The 18790-nt window shown below is 39.5% G+C and overlaps 1 protein-coding gene across 1 annotated transcript in view; it reads right to left on the bottom strand.

The window, feature by feature from the left end:
• Positions 1 to 5359: 5359 nt before the first annotated feature.
• LOC137640146 (putative leucine-rich repeat-containing protein DDB_G0290503) overlaps positions 5360 to 18790 on the bottom strand; it is a 172163-nt gene continuing 158732 nt past the window's right edge. Inside the window, 2 exon segments of the mRNA XM_068372639.1 lie at positions 5360 to 6288; positions 8234 to 8470. Of these exon segments, the coding sequence (XP_068228740.1) occupies positions 6220 to 6288; positions 8234 to 8470 (306 nt within the window). The 3' untranslated portion in view covers positions 5360 to 6219.

Here is an 18790-nt window from a genome sequence, read left to right as displayed (position 1 = left end):
ATGGCAGTGTTCTTGACCCTGAAGAGACTCTCTCCTCTGAGGTCGAGCCACATCAGAGTAGTGTCAGACAGCACAGACGTGGTACACTGCGTCAACAGGGGAGGATCCAAGTCACCCAACCTGAATCGGATCCTGGTCACTATCTTCGCCTGGCCAACAGAAAAGAACTGGATCCTGTCAGTAACTCACCTTGCGGGAGTCCAGAATGTGAGAGCAGACTCACTAGCCAGGACGAAACCACTGGAGTCAGAATGGTCTCTCGACATAATTTCATACCGGTGGATACTCAGGAACCATTAGAAGAAGGTTTACCTATTTCCCCCAGTGAATCTTCTAATGAGACTTTTACACAAACTACGCTCCTTCCGGGGGCAGTGGTTTTAGTACCACCTCACTGGCCAAGAACAGCTGGTTTCCTCTCCTTCTCGAGTTGAAACTCCGTCCCTTCCGGATTCCGTTCCCCAAACTGACTCAAGTAATCCAAACTCACTGTGTCAGATTGCTCAAGGGTAGCCGAAACTCTGACTTTGTGGACTACAGGAAGGTTGCAGCTCGTAGAGACGCGAACATTGAACCGGAAATCGATCTCTTCATCAAATCAGACAAAAGGGACTCGACAATTCGCCAATATGATTCGGCCGTTAACAACTAGCAGATTCCCTAAGAGTTCAGACCATACTCGTATGTCTCCGAATATAGACATCTCTTTCTTGAGGTTCTTATTTGGCAAAGGCCTAACAGTTAGCACTTTAACCACCATCAAGAAAGCTTTGAAGAAGATCTTCCTTGTTGGGTTTAACATTAACCTAGCTGATTCCTATTTCTCATCTTCAGTTTGGCCACAAAAGGACTCTGGTCTATGAATGGTGTCCTCAAAACTTGCGCCGGACACGGACAATGAACCCTGATCTTATCACTCTTCTTAGGAAGACTTTATTTCTAACGGCTTTGGCCTCAGGTGATGGAATATCAGAACAAGCAGCTCTCTCATGAACCCAGAAAACATAGATTTCCTCCCTACAGCCGAAGAACTCCTTTCTCCAGACAATGATTTCCTAGCTAAGAAATGAGGATCCTCAAAATAGGTGCTCCCCTCGGAAGATTATTCTTCTTCCCCAGGATCTTTTCTCTGTGTTCAGTCACTACTCTCAAGGCCTTTTTTAGCTAGAACTGCCACCCGCTCGTCTGGCCCCTTGGTTATCGGGAAACAAGGAGGTACTATTTCCATTCACGGCATCAGGCAACAAATCCTCTACTTCTTTAAACATACTAATCCGGAATCATTTCCCCAGGCTCATGATATACGGACAGTAGATACCTACATCAATTACTTCCAGAACAGGGACTTTGATGATTTTTAAACAAAAAATATACGGGTTGGAAATCCCCTATGGTTGTCTTACGCCACTATCTAAAGATTTTACAGGCCCTTAAATACCCGACGATGGCAGCGGGGAGCCTATTCCCTCTCCATTAATCTCTCTTCTTCCTTTCTTCCATCTCTTCTCTTCTCCCTCCTACCCGCCACTCACACCACGTCGCCGCTCTCCTGGGTAGTTCGTTAGCCCTATGATATTTGCCATGTTTAATTCCTATGGTTTAACTGTTATTCTAGTTACTGTTCCTTTAAGGTTTAAATATGCTTAGACATGTAAGGCTTGATGCCTTTTGCGATTTGACACTCAGTTGATTCCTTGTCGTCTTAGTTATTTAGCCTTACGCTCCCTATGTCATTTGGCTAGTTGGTAATTGGACGTTTCTTACATTATTATATTATATTATTGTCGTACATGGTGATTGTATTCTCCGCATTATGTTATTACTTTGTTGGGCTTGGAAGGCATTCTCTGGTACATTTTCACCGGCCGTCACAGATCGACCCAGAAAAGAGATTTTGACGAAGGAAAAATTTATTTCTGGGGAGAGACCTGTGACGCCCGGTGAAACCCTTCCCGGTTATTTTTGTACGGACCCACCCTTTCCTTGCCAAGCCATATGTTCTTGCAGAAGGATGACCTGGAGAGCGCGAGTAGTAGGTGTCGGTGGGGTAGCCCAACTGTATTCTCTAGGGCCTGTCACGGCCATCCCCTATGATGAAGGGATTATCTAAATGGAAGACGGCCTGTGAATAGTGGTTTTCACACGCCCTTGTTAAATACACGACACCAACAAGGTGCTCGCGCGAGGGTTGTAACCTCTGCATTCCATGCTTTTATCCTTCTCTAGTATATTTGGAAGAATTATATTAGAAAAGTGTAAAGAAGGACCCTTTTCACCGGGCATCACAGGTCTCTCCCCAGAAATAGATTTTTCCTTCATCAAAATCCCTTAATAATTTGTTCATACAAAGAAGGGTCCATGTTAGGAGTGGTTTCCTTAAGATTTTCTGAGGTATTTAATACTAAAAAGTAAAATGTTACCTCCTAAGACAATAAGAAATTGTTTAAAAACCCATAAGAGGAAACAACCCATCAGAACAGCTAAAGTTATATCCTCAAATAAGAAGACCAAACAACTCGTTTAAGGAATTCATTAATCGAGTAAGTGTTGAACTTCAATAAGAAAAAAACAAACTGTCAGGACAACATAAATATTTATCCCAAATAGAAAACGAATGTAAGAAATGAGTTAGCAGCTAGAGTGAATATGAATGTGTTGAGGTGGTTTGGCCATGTTGAGAGAATGGAAAATGGCTGTCTGCTAAAGAAGGTGATGAATGCAAGGGTTGATGGAAGAAGTACAAGAGGAAGGCCAAGGTTTGGATGGATGGATGGAGTGAAGGAAGCTCTGGGTGATAGGAGGATAGATGTGAGAGAGGCAAGAGAGCGTGCTAGAAATAGGAATGAATGGCGAGCGATTGTGACGCAGTTCCGGTAGGCCCTGCTGCTTCCTCCAGTGCCTTGGATGACCGCGGAGGTAGCAGCAGTAGGGGATTCAGTGTTATGAAGCTTCATCTGTGGTGGATAACAGGGGAGGGTGGGCTGTGGCACCCCTAGCAGTACCAGCCGAACTCGGTTGAGTCCCTTGTCAGGCTGGGAGGAACGTAGAGAGGAGAGGTCCCCTTTTCTGTTTCATTTGTTTGATGTCGGCTACCGCCCAAAATTGGGGGAAGTGCCTTGGTATATGTATGTATGTAGAAAAAAAAGCTCGTTAAAGTGACTAATAGAAATGTTCATCTATGTGAATTTAAGCAAGTAAAGAAAAGCACTCCCAAATTTGAGCAAGTAAAGATAAGCACTCCCTGTTCCAGCGGGGGTGCTTATCTTTACTTGATCCGAAATGCCCATATTCACCACGAACATTGAGAAGGAGACTACAGCCTCTATTTAACATTTAGCTCTAGCAGACACACCAATTCATATGTAATTCAAGAACACCCCTACGGATGGTACTAGAAAGGTTTTAGCTTCTGGAGAGTTAATTGATATGACCGTGACTGAAGATCATACTACACACACAATGGTTTTTCTAAATCTCAAGACAGCTCCTGTGAGTTCAACAGTGAGAAGATCTGGATCTATGCATCGACCACCTAATCGATTTGATTTGTAATTATGACTTTTAAAGGATGTAGTTGAGATTTTAAGGAAGGGATGAATGTGGAAATTATGAAGTATAGTTAGGTGATTTTGATATACAGTGAGGATATCCAGTGAGGAAAGGAAACAAGGAAAAATAAAATATTTTAAGAGCAGCAACAGCATTAAAATAAATATTTGCCACATAAACTAGAAAAAACATTAACAAAACAAGAGGAAGAGAAACAAGATAGAATAGTGTGCCTGAGTGTACCCTCAAGCAAGAGAACTCTACCCCAAAACAGTGAAAGATCATGGTACAGAGGTTATGGCACTAGAGAACAATGGTTTGATTTTGGAGTGTCTTTCTCCTAGAAGAGCTGCTTACTATATCTAAAGAGTCTCTTCTACCCTTACCAAGAGGAGAATGGCCACTGAACAATTACAGTGCAGTAGTTAGCCCCTTGAGAGAAGAATTGTTTGGTAATCTGTGTTGTCAAGTGTATGAGAATAGAGGAGAATATGTAAAGAATAGGCCAGACTATTCAGTGTATGTATAGACAAAGGGAAAATGAACTGTAACCAGAGAGAAATACCGAATGTAGTACTGTCTGGCCAGTCAAAGGGCCCCATAACTCTCTAGCGGTAGTATCTCAATGGTGGATGGTGTCCTCTGCAAACAAAGATCTAATGGAGGATTCTTATGATGCACATTTAGCTCCTCATATTTTTCTCTTTTCCAAATGAAAATTCCTTGAATTATGATAAACAGATCTAAGGAAGCTTGGATCCTTTGTATGAAGTTTCCTTTGACAAGATATCATAATTCTGATGACCATTTAAATTCAGATATTCACTGGTTATACCATTCATCCAGTATTACTGGATATATAGTTATTTCTAAGTCTTGCCATTTCTTCTGGTATGTTCAATACCATGCAGTTTAGAAGTTCATGCTGGGTGCAATAATCTTTTACTTGAGCAGAATAACATGAATTATTTCATACTTTAATAGTTTTATCTTACCCATTTTTCTTTGCTCTCTATGTTTAATAGTTTATTCTTTATTTCTACCTCTGTAGTAGACAGATTCCTTGTAGAAACCCTTTGATTTGTAGCTTCCTGTAGTTTAAACTAGTGTTGCTGCTAAACTAGTAATAACAATAAATCAAAATAATAATAATAATATTAGGATTTTTTTTAGATTAATAGGTTGACTTAACTGACAAAAATTTGGTAGCTGATTTGGAAGTGGTCAAAACACTGCTTCCTATGGCTTCCTTAATTGGTGGTATTTCAGGATATTGTCATCTCTTTGGGAGGATTCTGCATCCCTATCTGTCACCTGATCATTAGTGCCTTCCAGCAGTAAGGACACTTTACATGTCTTTAGGGGACTAGCATTCACCACCACAGCGTAAGTACAGGCTGGACGCACAACATCAGGTGGCTTCATCTACAGAGGCAAGAGGGCTTGCCAACACTGTTATTGAACAAACAGTCATTAATTTGTCCTTCTAAGAATAGCGAGAAAAATGCTCCTGAAAAGTATTACCCGAGTAGAACAGGATACTTACACAGTATTAAGAAAAATAGAAAACCAAGGAACTCCTATAAGGTGTAAGAGAGAATTGTTTATGGGAAGTAAATATTTCTTCCTATAAATCTTCAAGTAAATAGTTTCAGCGATAAAAGTTTTTTTTTTTTTTTTATAAAAAATATACGTAATATAAATTATAGACACTCTCCTAGCCAAAAAATTCAATAATCTGAATTCCCAAAATTCCAAGCAGAGGCAACACCCCTTAATATTACTCATAATATTGGGTAATCAAACAACGTTCACCAATGAAAGTAATATTTTAATAAATAAAAGAATATAGTAGCAAGATCTTTCACAATGAATGAAAATACCATTACCTTTATTAACCTACAAGTTTGTGAAAGTCAATGAGAGAAATCTTAAGTTTAATCTCTTCACCCAAAAATAACTGTAACTCCAAACATAGATATATGGAATTTTTATAAAAATATATTTTTTCTTTATATTAAATGCAATAATCTTACATGTACAGTACCCTGTAAAAATAAGGAAGCTGGCAGTATCCTGATATGATAAAGTAGTTCCATGAAAAACATAACCATTGTAGAAAACTTATAAATCTTAATCCTATTATAAGGAAAAAACCTTGCATGAATACTGTATGAAAAACATCTTCAAGAAATATAATTTTGAAATCATAATCATCTACAGTATAAGGCCAAGAATACCATATGAGTAAGAGTACTGAATGCAATATTCAAATATCATGCTTCAGTAGTTTATTCTCTAATTCTATTCCTTGCAATGAAAATAATTATCATCATACCTGAACAAGCCTAAGTAAATGAATCTCCAATAAACATTACTGCACTTTTGAAATAAATATGGTAATGTCTACTTAAACCACCAATACTCTTGACTCTTACAAATCCACAAATATAAAAAAAAAGTCTTTAAATCTGAAAAACTAAATGAAATCCTAATCTTTCTGCTTACTAATATATTATAAATGTTTGCATGAAAAAACATTGTATACTGAAATGGGAGTCCAAGTTAGAGCAATACAAAATAATCTAGTACTGTAGTATAAAAATCAAAAGGAAAACTGGAATTACTTGATTTCTTCTCAATTTGGTCATCTTAATTCAAATAAATGTTTTAAGGATATGAATTACGTCCACTGCCAGGGAATTTCTTCATACTATAGGTCTTGAATTCTTTCTTACGCTGAGGACAAAAAATAGGAAATAGGTAAACCACACAAAAATTCATAATTTAACAGAAAATAACTAAATAAAAAAAACAATCTATAGTTCTAGTAATGTGTAGGCTCATCCAGGGAAGCAGTTAGATCCAAAAACACAATTATAATATTCTAATTCAACATTTCAAAACATTTATGAGTTACATTTCTCATATTTTCTAAGCGTAAGCTTTTCCATTCTTAAATAAGGTTAAATTTTCCTCTTCCACATCCTTTCCTTCTGGAATCCACAAGCCCTGTTCTCAGGGTGGACTCTGCAACTGTGGTCCTAAAACTTGGGCCACCCTCTGGGTTCTAATAATATTTACATTGACCAAGAATGAAACTCTAAAGTTTATAATGCTGTTATTGTTAAATTTTTTAGAGATAGTTATGATTTTGGTTAGTTAATTTCAAATGCTTTGGTACCAAAGTACCTCAAGTATGTGTCTACATCTTTCCTGGTATTAATTGTTGTTATTTTCAACATAACAGATGACCATGGCCAATGTTTTGCTCACTCTCACCTCTTCACTAAGTAGCCTTAGAAATTCGATATAAAGATTTGTTTTCTCCTCTAGTTCAGAGAAGTGATTCACATTATTATATTTCATAATATAATTACTACTCTAATACTATCCAGACAATTGCATTTTTGTAGGTTTGTTTTATTCTATTTCAAGATTAAGGCTTTTGTATTATACACCTGCCACTACTGTTATTAGCCAAGCTACCACCCTAGTTTGGAAACGAAGATGCTATAAGTCCAATGTTTCCAGCAAGGAAAATGGCCTAATGAGGAGAATGAATAAGGATATAGATAGAATAGTGTACCTCAGTGTACCCCACAAGCAAGAAAACACTAACACAAGACTGTGAGACCATGGTAAAGATGGTATGGCACTACCCAAAAATTAAAGAACAGTGGTTTGATTTTGAAATGTCCTTCTTCTAGAAGAGCTGCTTACCATAGCTAAAGAGTATCTTCTACATTTAGCAAGTGGAAAGTAGCCACTGAACAATAACAGCACAGCAGTTAAGCCTTGAGTGAAGAAGAATTTTTCAATTATCTTAGGGTTGTCAAGTGTATGAGGAAAGAGGAGAATGTGGGAAGAAGAGACCAGACTATTCAGGGGATGTGTGGGCATAGGAAAAATGAGCCATAACTAGAGAAGAATTCAATGCGGTACTATCTACATAGTCAAAATATATTTGTTTAACTTTATTTTATATGGAAATTGTGTAGAAATAGCTGATTTATCACATTACTATGTGCCATACCCTCTTTACCATGGTCTCACAGTCTTGCATTAATATTTTCTTGCTTGAGGGTACACTCAGGTACACTATTCTATCTATAATTTTACTATATATTTTATTGGTATTGAGACGTGATTGATTACAAAATATTACATATTTTACTACGAGCAATAAGGGTGCTGTGTTGAAATGAAACCACCAACAAACTGTCTGTCTGTCTGTCCATTTTATAACCATATGCTAGTGTTGAATATAAAAATAATTCAAAGGCATGCCAATTAAAAAGACCAAGGTTGAACTATGAATACAGTGAAACTTTATAAAACATGAAAGCTACTCCTCAAATAAAATAGCTAGGAATGAGTTTGCAGATTAAGGTTTCTGCCATGAATTCACAACATTGGTAATTTTGGAAAGGTATGAAGGTAACCTGATGTTGATCTACATAACATAACTACTTTAATTATTGAAGTAGTATTTATAATCATACACAGTATAACTAAAGCAATCATTAAATTTTCATCCTTTTCAACATTTTGAATTATTTATGCTGTAACTAAAAATATAGTACTGATATAAATGGCACTATGGTTACTATAAGAACTTATTATTATAGCATCATCAGTGTTACAAGATATGAATAAAATTCAGTGAAGTTTATATTCTTACCTTCTTGTCTCGAAAGAACTTTCCCGATTTACTGTTAGAAGGTGGACCTCTTGACTCTTGTGAAAGAGACATATGGTCCTCAACAATTTTGGGAGATTCATTTTCTCCATCAGATGCATTAGAAATCCTCATTGGAAGTACATTAGCTAATGGCTTCACATGAGACCTATGTCTTGAAAAATTACTTCTCCTACCAGAGATCCTCACTTCCTCAAAGACATCATCACTATCAACAATCTGTGAAGAAAACTAAATAATATTTCTTCTAATATAAAAAAAAAATCCATGTGGTTAAAACAATAATGATGAATATCTTAAATCTTTAAATTTCACAGAATAGAAACCATTGCTTTAAAACTTCCATAATTGAGCTCCTTGAAAATTAAATGTAAATATTCTGGATGACTTTGATTAATTGAGAGAAAAATGGCCTTCAGTACAGATAATTTGTCTTATAAACTAAAATCCCTAGCTGTCTTGACAAACCATGTGACATCTATGAGCAGGGCAGGTCAGTTAGCCTTAATAAAATCTCGTTGGTATCCAGAAAAAAAATATGTTCAATATTATCATATGAATATAATGTATAATTCTTTTAACTTTTTACATGCAATGCTACACATTGTACACCAAAATATGGCAGGTACAAGGATGCATGATGCACCAAATGCCATTTACAAATACAAACCTTATGGAAGTTAAAATCAGTGGTTTATCATACCAAAGATTACAACACATGGGGTTGTGTATCACACCTAAGGGATATTTCACTAAAAGTAGCTCCTCTCCTTGATTTTAGCCCCTCCTACATCTTCCTTCATCCAACCAACTAAGACTTTGTTTCGAGACTATATTTTTAAGGGCTTTTTTTTAGTGTGTTTTTGTTTGCATGCATAATCACACCACTCTTTTTAGCCAATGGCAACTTTCCCTACATGAGGCATTACTCTCCTCTCCCAACAAACCCCATTAGAGATGTAGCTATGCTTACTTCTCTTCCCCCACCAACTGGGATACTTGAGATTCTAGTTGTTATTGGCGATTATGTAAGGACTATTTCAGTGTATTTCTGTGTAGGCATATGTGATCAAATCACACTCTTCGACCACAAGAAGCATTCTCTAAAGTAAGACAAAGCTGTGTTGCTCTCTCCCCCCTCTACCACCCAGCCACAATGCCAGCCTCCTTCAAATACAAGTTATAGAGAGCTGGTGTTTAAGTGAAATTCCATCACAAAATATCCAAAATTATCACCATACAATAAATAATTACCTGAAAATGTCTCAATAAACATGACACTTCCTCTCATTTTGTTAAAAATTTACGATTTCCATCCTCATTTACATGCATTTCACAGATCTTGGGAAATTTCCTAAACATCGGTAACACCGATCACATTTTTAACCCTAATAACTCAGGGTAGGCAGCCAAAGGTTGCTGCATCCCAGGGGAGAGGAAGGTTTCCTCTAAGGGACCCTAGGTAAACCAGCCTCCTCTTAAGGGTCTTTACTGTATCAATATTCACCTCAATCTCTTCTACTTGGTTGGGGGCCTGGTCCACAATGACACCTTTACCAAAACCCTTAACTACCAGATCCAATAGTGATGGACAGATGGGACCTAAGATCTTAGCAAAATTTTCACTCACATAGAAAGGAGAAAGTAAAACACTCTCAAACCTGCTGCTTATGGATCCCTACTCTTTACAGCAGGAACTCATTACAGGGTTTCAAGGCTTGCCTTAGGAGGCAAATAATAATGGCAAGGGGCATGTCACCATCTTTGATCGGTAGGATTACTGCACCCAACTTAGTTAATGAAAATAATGATTACTGAACTAAAGAAAGAGGGGAGCTTAACTTCCTCCATCCTCAAAGCATACAACTACTTGGCATTATATGAGGACACGAAAGAAATTACCTAGGAAAAGACTAACTTCATCAAAACCTCAATAGAAAGATAAACCCATTTCCTTAACTATCATTAGATACTCAAACTTTCAGACACATCAAAGAGTACAGAAGGAAACTGAAACTAAACCTTTAGTAAATCTTTTTTCCTTACTACATAATATTAGAAACTCAAGTTTTAAAAGGGATGATGAGTAGGAAAGGATAATACTATGGTTATGCCAATATCAAATGAGTTGCCATTCCATCTCCCAACATCTATTCAAGAATAAACATGGAGGGTGGAGGCGCTAGTCGCTGGAGGGCAAAAAAGGGTTTACCTTCAATACATAAGGAAAAACTGTCATAGGGAGGGAGGTCACCATACTATTATATTCACAAACAGTATATAAAATGAAAATGAGGAATAAAAGATCAATGAACTAAGTCTGGAATATTGTTACCAATCATATCTTCCCATGTGTTAATTCTCCCAAATAACCAGTTGATATATGTTAGTTACCAAACCCTTTACTTAGCCTAACTGAGGTTGGTGTCCAAGTATTTATCCAATAAAATGTTAGCCTTCTAAGTATATTGGAAAATCCAATTACCACAGTTGCTTCTTATAGAAATTGAACCCCAGTTGCATTAAATGAGAGGCAAGTCACCAGAAGCTCTATAACAAAAAAATTAAAACACACAGAGGTAACAGAATGCTTTAACTTAACACTCCTATGCAGTCACAACAACATAGCACAACGAGTATAGGCCAATATCTGTAAGAGAGCTATTTAGCCTACAACTTTACCCAAGAGGCCATGAATTAGGTTGTCCAATACACATACGACACGACAAAATTTGTAAGAAGTGAAGGAGATAATTTACTAAAAACTTATCAAATTGACGTGAAAAAAAAAGATTGTACAAGGCAGTATGCTTAAGAATGTTAACAATTTCTAGCTACGCGTCCAAAATAAAGAACTGCGACTTAGACTCGGTAAATATGTTAATGTATCTGAAAGTAAAGAAAAAATGTCTTTAAAGCTAAACTATTCCCATGCTTTCATGAAAGTAATGACATGACTTCATATGGTGAATGACAAAAAAGGGATTTTGACGAAGGAAAAATCTATTTCTGGGGAGAGACCTGTGGCGCCCGGTGAAAAGAGTCCTTCTTATATACCTTTTCTGATAAAACCTTCCAATTATACCAGAGAAAGATAAAAGCATGGAATGCTGAGGTTACAACCCTCGCGCGAGCACCTTTAGGGTGTCGTGTATAAAGCAAAGGCGCGTGAAATCCACTATTCACAGGTTGTCTTCCATTTAGTTAATTCCTTCGTCAAAGGGATGGGCCGATACAAAGGCCCTTGCCAACCACCATCGCCACACCACCCACGCCACGACGCGAGCGCCATCTGAACAACATCCTTCTGTATTGGCCATGATGGCTTGGAAAGGAAAGGGTGGGATTGTGTAAAATAAAGGGGAAGGGTTTCACCGGGCGCCACAGGTCTCTCCCCAGAAATAGATTTTTCCTTCGTCAAAATCCCTTTTCTGGGTCGATCTGTGGCGCCGGGTGAAAATGTACCAGAGAATGCCTTCCAAGCCCAACAATAACTAATTTAAAGAGGGGAGAGAAACAACACCATGTAAAGAAAATCATAAATAATTAAGGTAAACAAACATGATAACAGGGAAGCCTCCGAGTATCAGAGGAAACATGCTACAAAACTGACATGGCTAAGAATATCCCAACCCTGTAACAATGGTAATCAATAATAGTTACAAACATAACCTAATATGTAATAAACTTAGGGCTAACGAACCACCAAGGAAGCGGCGTCGTGGTGCGAGTGGCGGGTAGGAGGGAGAAGAAAAGAGATGGATGAAAGGAAGAACAAAAGATCACTGGGGAGAGATACGGCTCCCAGCTGCAACTGTTGGGTATTTAAGAGCCTGTAAGTTCATTAGATAGTGGCGTTTGAAGACCATAGGAGATTCCCAACCCGTGAACTTTATAAGGTCATCAAAGTCCATCTTCTGGGGGAAATGATCCCGGATTGGCTTGTCAAACGAGGTATAGGATCTATAGCCTAATACCACGTATGGGAATGGTACCTCCTTGTTCCCTGATAAATAAGGGGCCAGACGATCGGGTAGCAGTCGTGGCTAAAAAGGCCCTGAGAGTGGTGACCGGACATAGAAAAGTATCTTGGAGAAGAGGAATAACTTTCCAAGGGGACCACCTATTTTGGGGGTTAACGGCCGAATCATATTGGCGAATTGTCGAGTCCCTTTTGACTGATTCGAGTAAGAAATCGCTTTCCGGTTCAATGTTCGAGTCTCTACGAGCTGCCAACTTCCTGTAGTCTACAAAGTTAGGGTTTTGGACATCCTTGAGTAATCTGACACAGTGAGTTTGGAATACTCGGGTCAGTTTGAGGAACGGAATCCGGATGGGACGGAGTTTCCACTCGAGGAGGAGAGGAAACCAACTGTTCTTGGGCAGTGAGGTGGTACTAAAACCACTGCGCACCGGAAGGAGCGCAGTCGGTGTTAAAGTTTTTAGAAGATTCACTGGGAGAGATAGGGAAATCTTCCTCTAATGATTCCAATCCCGGGGTAATGCGTCCATGGCATGAGCCCGAGGGTCCAGGATTGGGGTCACATAACAAGGAAGTTTGTGATTGATCTGAGATGTGAATAGATCTACCTGGATGCCTGGAACGAACCTGAGTATCCACCGGAGTGAAATTCTGACTCCAGGGAACTCGTCCTGGATAGTGAGCCCGTTCTCACATCCTGGCCTCCCGCTAGGTGAGGTGCTGACAGGAACCAGTTCTTTTCTGTTGCCCAGGCGAAGAAAGTGACCAGGATCTGATTCAGGTTGGGTGACTTGGATCCTCCCCTGTTTCCGTAGTGTACCTCGTCTGTGCTGTCTGACACTACTCTGATGTGGGTCGACCTCGGAGGAGTCTCTCTCTTCAGGGTCAAGAACACTGCCATGGCTTCGAGAACATTGATATGGGACTGTTTCATGGCTAGTGACCAAGAACCTGAAACATCTGATGTTCGGAGAAATCCCCCCATCCACTTAGAGACACGGCTGAATGGAATGTCACTTGTGGAGGTGGGAATTGTAGAGGAACCGCTTTGGAGAGGTTCTTCGGTTCGGACCATGGGCGTAGTCTCATTTTCCCGACAGAGGGGATCTTCGAGACCTTGTCTTCTTATAGGTACTGTAGCTCTCTTTCTCCAAAATCGATTGATGTCTTGAGTTTGGCTTTTATTAGGAGATCTGTTACTGAAGTGAATTGGGAAAGGCCGAGGATACTTTCTAGGCTCTTTGGACACCTGTTTGTGCTTGAGAAATTCTTGATCTTGGAACCTATTCCTCTTACTTTTGGAAGGGAGAGACAACGTGTGCTTCGAAAGGTCCCACTGAATGGCTAACCATTCTAAGTGGCCTGATGGTCGCAGGCGAGACTTATGGAGATTGACCCGAAATCACAGGTTGTCGAGCGATCGAAGAAATTCCTTCGTAGCTCTGTTACCTTCTATGGCCGGCCGGGCCCAAATGAGCCAACCGGCCAGATAAGCAATGATCTGTATCTCTTGGTTCCTGAGTTGTTCTAACACTGCCTCTCCCAGTTTCGTGAATATCCTGGGATCAATGTTGAGGCCGAAGGACATGTCTTGAACACAAAGGCTTTCCTGCTTAGGTGGAAACCCAGATAAGAAGAGAAGTTTCGAGCTATAGGCGCAAGCTAATAGCGGTCGGTAAGATCGACAGAGGTGGTGACGGTCCCACGGGGAAGTAAGGTCCATACCTAAGAGATAGTCGTTTGATTGCTTTTTCTTGAGTAACCCTGTGGTGTACTCTTTCAGGACGGGAGTGTATTTCTGGGAGAAGGTCACTGGCGGAGGAGGAGGACCTTGAGGCCATTTTCATCTCAAACCGTTAGAGACTATGCTATGATCCCACAGACCGAGTCCAATGGTCACGAAAGTGGTAAAGTCTTCCCTCTACCAGGACCACCGCGTTGTGAGGGAGTGAATCTAGGTCCTTCCCTTCTCCGAGCCCCCTTTTTCCTAGGTCCGCCTTGATGTCGGGACTGTCTTCTACTCCTGTAGCTTCCTCTCTGGTGTCCATGAAAGGAGCCTGAGGGTTCGGATCTAGGGCTGCATGCAGGCAAAACATCCCAACGGAGTTGGACTGTGTACCTGGGGAATCAGTGAGGTAGACCACCTGATGATGGGGGGTCAGATACAAAATCGTCGAACCAGAGGAAGGCTGTGATGACGAGTGGGAAACCGACTATCAATTCCTGTCTGATAGAGGTCTCAGACAGAACGTACTTCCCACAACTGACCCGATCAGACCAACAAACGTGTAGGTCGAACTGGAAGGGCAGAGCCTGGAATTATCGTACCCCCCAGGCTGACAACATCCTGGTCCAGACAGATCGGGCCTGCCCTTTAGGAAATAATACCGTTACCTTCGGTACCTTGTCTAAGCTAACCAAGGCAATCTCTTTCAATCGAACGAATCCGTTGAATGGGAATTCTAGTACCTGGGAGTAAAATCTAGGTCCCCCAGAGGGAGGACGTCTATGCCCTCCAGATTTATGGTACCACCTATATCCGAGTTCCTGAACGGCACTGACTCACCACCCTACCTTAGAGCTCGTCATAGCCCCTTGGATTTCCTTAGAATGTGTTGCTTTTAGCCGTCACAGTCTATGCAGGGTAACATGAACATTAGGATCCTTTAATGGTCCTAGGTCGGTGACGTAGGTAATTGCAAAGCTGAAGGCTCAAAACTCATCCCCACATACCTGCCCGTCCATGGGGTCGTTGTCCAACCTTAGAGAGGACACTCCGAGGAGATAGGGACCTCTAGATGGAGCATTCCTTCCCAACTTCGATACCCAAGGGTGGAGAGCCTCTCTTTGCAGGCCAGAGAGAATCATCATCATCCTGATGGGAACCATGCAGGCGAACCTTCTGTAACACAAAGGGGACATAAGTCTGGATGTTCCTTGAACTTTGGTTAGCGATCCTATTCACAGGCTGGGAACAGCTGTATACTCTTAAAAAGCCATTTTAAAGACAAGTTATTTAATGTATTATCTTCTGGGGTATAGTGCGACACTTGTATTCATGAAATGTGACACTGTTGGCGCATTCGCTACTGGGTGGAAATTTATTTCTATATGAACACTATGTTGTATGGATATTTATCCATATCTAGACATAGTTAGAATTGACTATGCATAAATATAGGCATAATTAATGTATTTCTATTTGAACACTATGTTGTATGGATATTTAGCCATATTTAGACAGTTAGGATTGAATATGCATAAATATAGGCATAATTAATTTAATTCTATTTGAACACGATGTTGTATGGATATTTATCCATATTTATACATAGTTAGAATTAAATACATGCATAAATATAGGCATAATTAATTTAATTCTATTTGAACACGATGTTGTATGGATATTTATCCATATTTATACATAGTTAGAATTAAATACATGCATAAATATAGGCATAATTAATTTAATTCTATTTGAACACGATGTTGTATGGATATTTATCCATATTTATACATAGTTAGAATTAAATACATGCATAAATATAGGCATAATTAATTTAATTCTATTTGAACACGATGTTGTATGGATATTTATCCATATTTATACATAGTTAGAATTAAATACATGCATAAATATAGGCATAATTAATTTAATTCTATTTGAACACGATGTTGTATGGATATTTATCCATATTTATACATAGTTAGAATTAAATACATGCACAAATATAGGCATAGTTACGTTCATAAATAATAATTTTTTTTTTTTTTTTTTTTTTTTTTTTTTTTTTTTTTTTTACAGGTAAAACAAAAGATTGGCCACCCGTGGTCTGAGTGATCTCCGACTGTACCGGATCTCCGGTAACCATGCCCGGTACAAACAAAGGTCCGTCATAGTGACAACGTGAACCAGAGGAAATCTAATATTAACCTCAATGCTGATCGCCTGTACGATATCCGGTTAAGCCGGAGATTCGATGAAAAAGAAACCGTAATAATGAAACTGTGAAATCCTCATCGGTATCACATTGTTAACTCCGGTTCTGGACGTCTGCTTGATCTCTGTTTGTATGGGAGATCCGGTAGCAAAGGCTAGTCCCCGTGAGATCGTGACCGTCACCGGTACGATAACATTAACCTCAATGAATGTTTGAGTTATCTCCAGCGTAGCCGGAGATTCGATGAAAAAAGGGGCCGGAAAGGTGTAATTGAGATCAAACATGACAAAGGTTCGTGTGCAAAAAGGTCTCAGCCGGAGTCTGAGTGCCGGATTTCACCGTTGCACTCCAAATATCTGACTAGTTCTCACCCAATGAGTATCCATTATAGCGGCGTATAACTCAAGGCGGAGCTAAACATAACTCAAGGCGGAGCTAAGGGTGTCGGTATAAATCGAACCCAATTAATGACTCATACACCAACGTTCCTACTAATAGTGTTAGCTATATTAACAGTAACCACATCAATAAAACGTGTATAACATTAAACGTACTATCATCAACTCTGATAATAAGAGGAGGCCTGAATAACTCGTGAACGTATAAAAACGGAGAACGGGAAAATCACCTCCCTTACTCGAGCTAATAAACGAGCACCCTATGTTCTCACTCTCAAGGTTACATAATAAAAGCTAACATCACACAATAATATAAGGAAAGTAAAATAAAACTGATTGTTTTTATTTTATTTTTATTTTTCCTTTTTCTTTTTAATTTTTAGTCATTGTAATAACCAAAAACGAAGAATAACGACAACTTAACCAATAAATAAGGATATAGTCTAAATCGAGCCTTCCTGGGGCGAGTACAAACTAACAGACTAAATCGCAAACGTTTAAATCGCTATTCGGCCAAAACCATTGTTGGCACTATAATATCCAAATGTTTGTATATTTGTAATTTACCTAATGTCTGATAATGACATAAGGATAAATAACTTAAAGCAATCTGCCGACCTGCGAGGGTCGGGGAAGCAGTGACACGCCCTTAAAATAAATATAAACACCAGCCTTAGCTAAAGGCAAGGCAAATATAAGTGTTAAGTGTATGGGCGACCTCCGGTGAAGCCGGAGCGTAATGAGATGTCCTGAATAATGCCGTCTTAGCCAAAGGCAAGGCAAATATAAGTGTGAAGTGTATGGGCGACCTCCGGTGACGCCGGAGGATAATGAAATACTCTGAATAATTCAATTGTGGCTAATAATTCAATTGTGAAGATATAAAAGCCAAGCCGCAGCTAAGGGCTAAGGCTTAGATCATAGCAAAGCGTATTTACAAATTCCGGTGAGGCCGGAGGGAGAAGAAAGGTCCTGAATAATTATTGTGAATAAAAACACAATTGTAATAACAATGGCTGTTGTGGATATGGCCGTGGCCTGAGACCGCAGTAAGGGCCACCGGAGGGTCGTATCTAAACAATATGAAGCCCGTCCCATGTAGTAAACAATATATAAATATAACAATAGAACGAAAGTCATTGAGAATCCCTCAAGCCGGAGTAGAACTCAAGGCGGAGTGGAAAACGTTCATAAACTACTCCCGAGCCGTAACGGGGAGAGGACGAACACGGACCAAAATAACGCTAACAATTGAAAAGTCACGAAAAATAAATAACTCGTAAGTTATCATCCACCCCGAGGGGGAGAGGTGAGGGAGGGAGAACCCGTTGAACGCACAAAACGGAAAACGGGAAATCCGCTCAACCACCAGAGCAAAGAAAGAAAACGAGATAAAGGGGTAACTCGTGACTGCGAACAGAAAACGGGGACCCCAATCTCTCGCTCTCTTGGACACAAAAACAGGACTAAAAATCACACAACACTATTATAAACGTATAAAATAAAAATGTACATCCATATAACACTACGATCGAAGAATAGCATCTGCTAAAACTTTAAATAAATAGCACAGTCGAGTGACGAACGCCTCGGGCGGTTACTAAACAAAAACAAAGCTAAATCGCTATCTCGATCGTAGGCTGGACTTACTAGCAAAAAGTACCATGAGCATAAATACACAAAAAAATAAAAATAATAACGGTTCTAAAGGCATAAGGCCAGGGACTTAACCAAGAACCTAAGTGACAGAGTACTAAACGGGCAGATAAAGATGAATTCCCAAACAAGTGAACAAACAATGGCCGCCATGAAAGGCCAGACGGGAAAAATAAAACAGACTATACTGGATATAAAACAAAAGCCCGGTACAATAAAATACTGTCAAAACAAACTATGGTACTTAACATTGGAATGTGTGAAGATGGAGCTTCGGACATGACAAAATAAATCCATGACTGTTAAAAACGATCGAGAGCACCACAAATTACACACTATTCTATCAGTCCAAAAAGAAGGATGATGTTCAGATGGCGCTCGCGTCGTGGCGTGGGTGGTGTGGCGATGGTGGTTGGCAAGGGCCTTTGTATCGGCCCATCCCTTTGACGAAGGAATTAACTAAATGGAAGACAACCTGTGAATAGTGGATTTCACGCGCCTTTGCTTTATACACGACACCCTAAAGGTGCTCGCGCGAGGGTTGTAACCTCAGCATTCCATG

The sequence above is a fragment of the Palaemon carinicauda genome, chromosome 4 (genome assembly GCF_036898095.1).
Source record: "Palaemon carinicauda isolate YSFRI2023 chromosome 4, ASM3689809v2, whole genome shotgun sequence".
NCBI lineage: Eukaryota > Metazoa > Arthropoda > Malacostraca > Decapoda > Palaemonidae > Palaemon > Palaemon carinicauda.
Note: the sequence above shows the minus strand (reverse complement) of the source record. Positions and strands in the feature narration are given on the sequence as shown.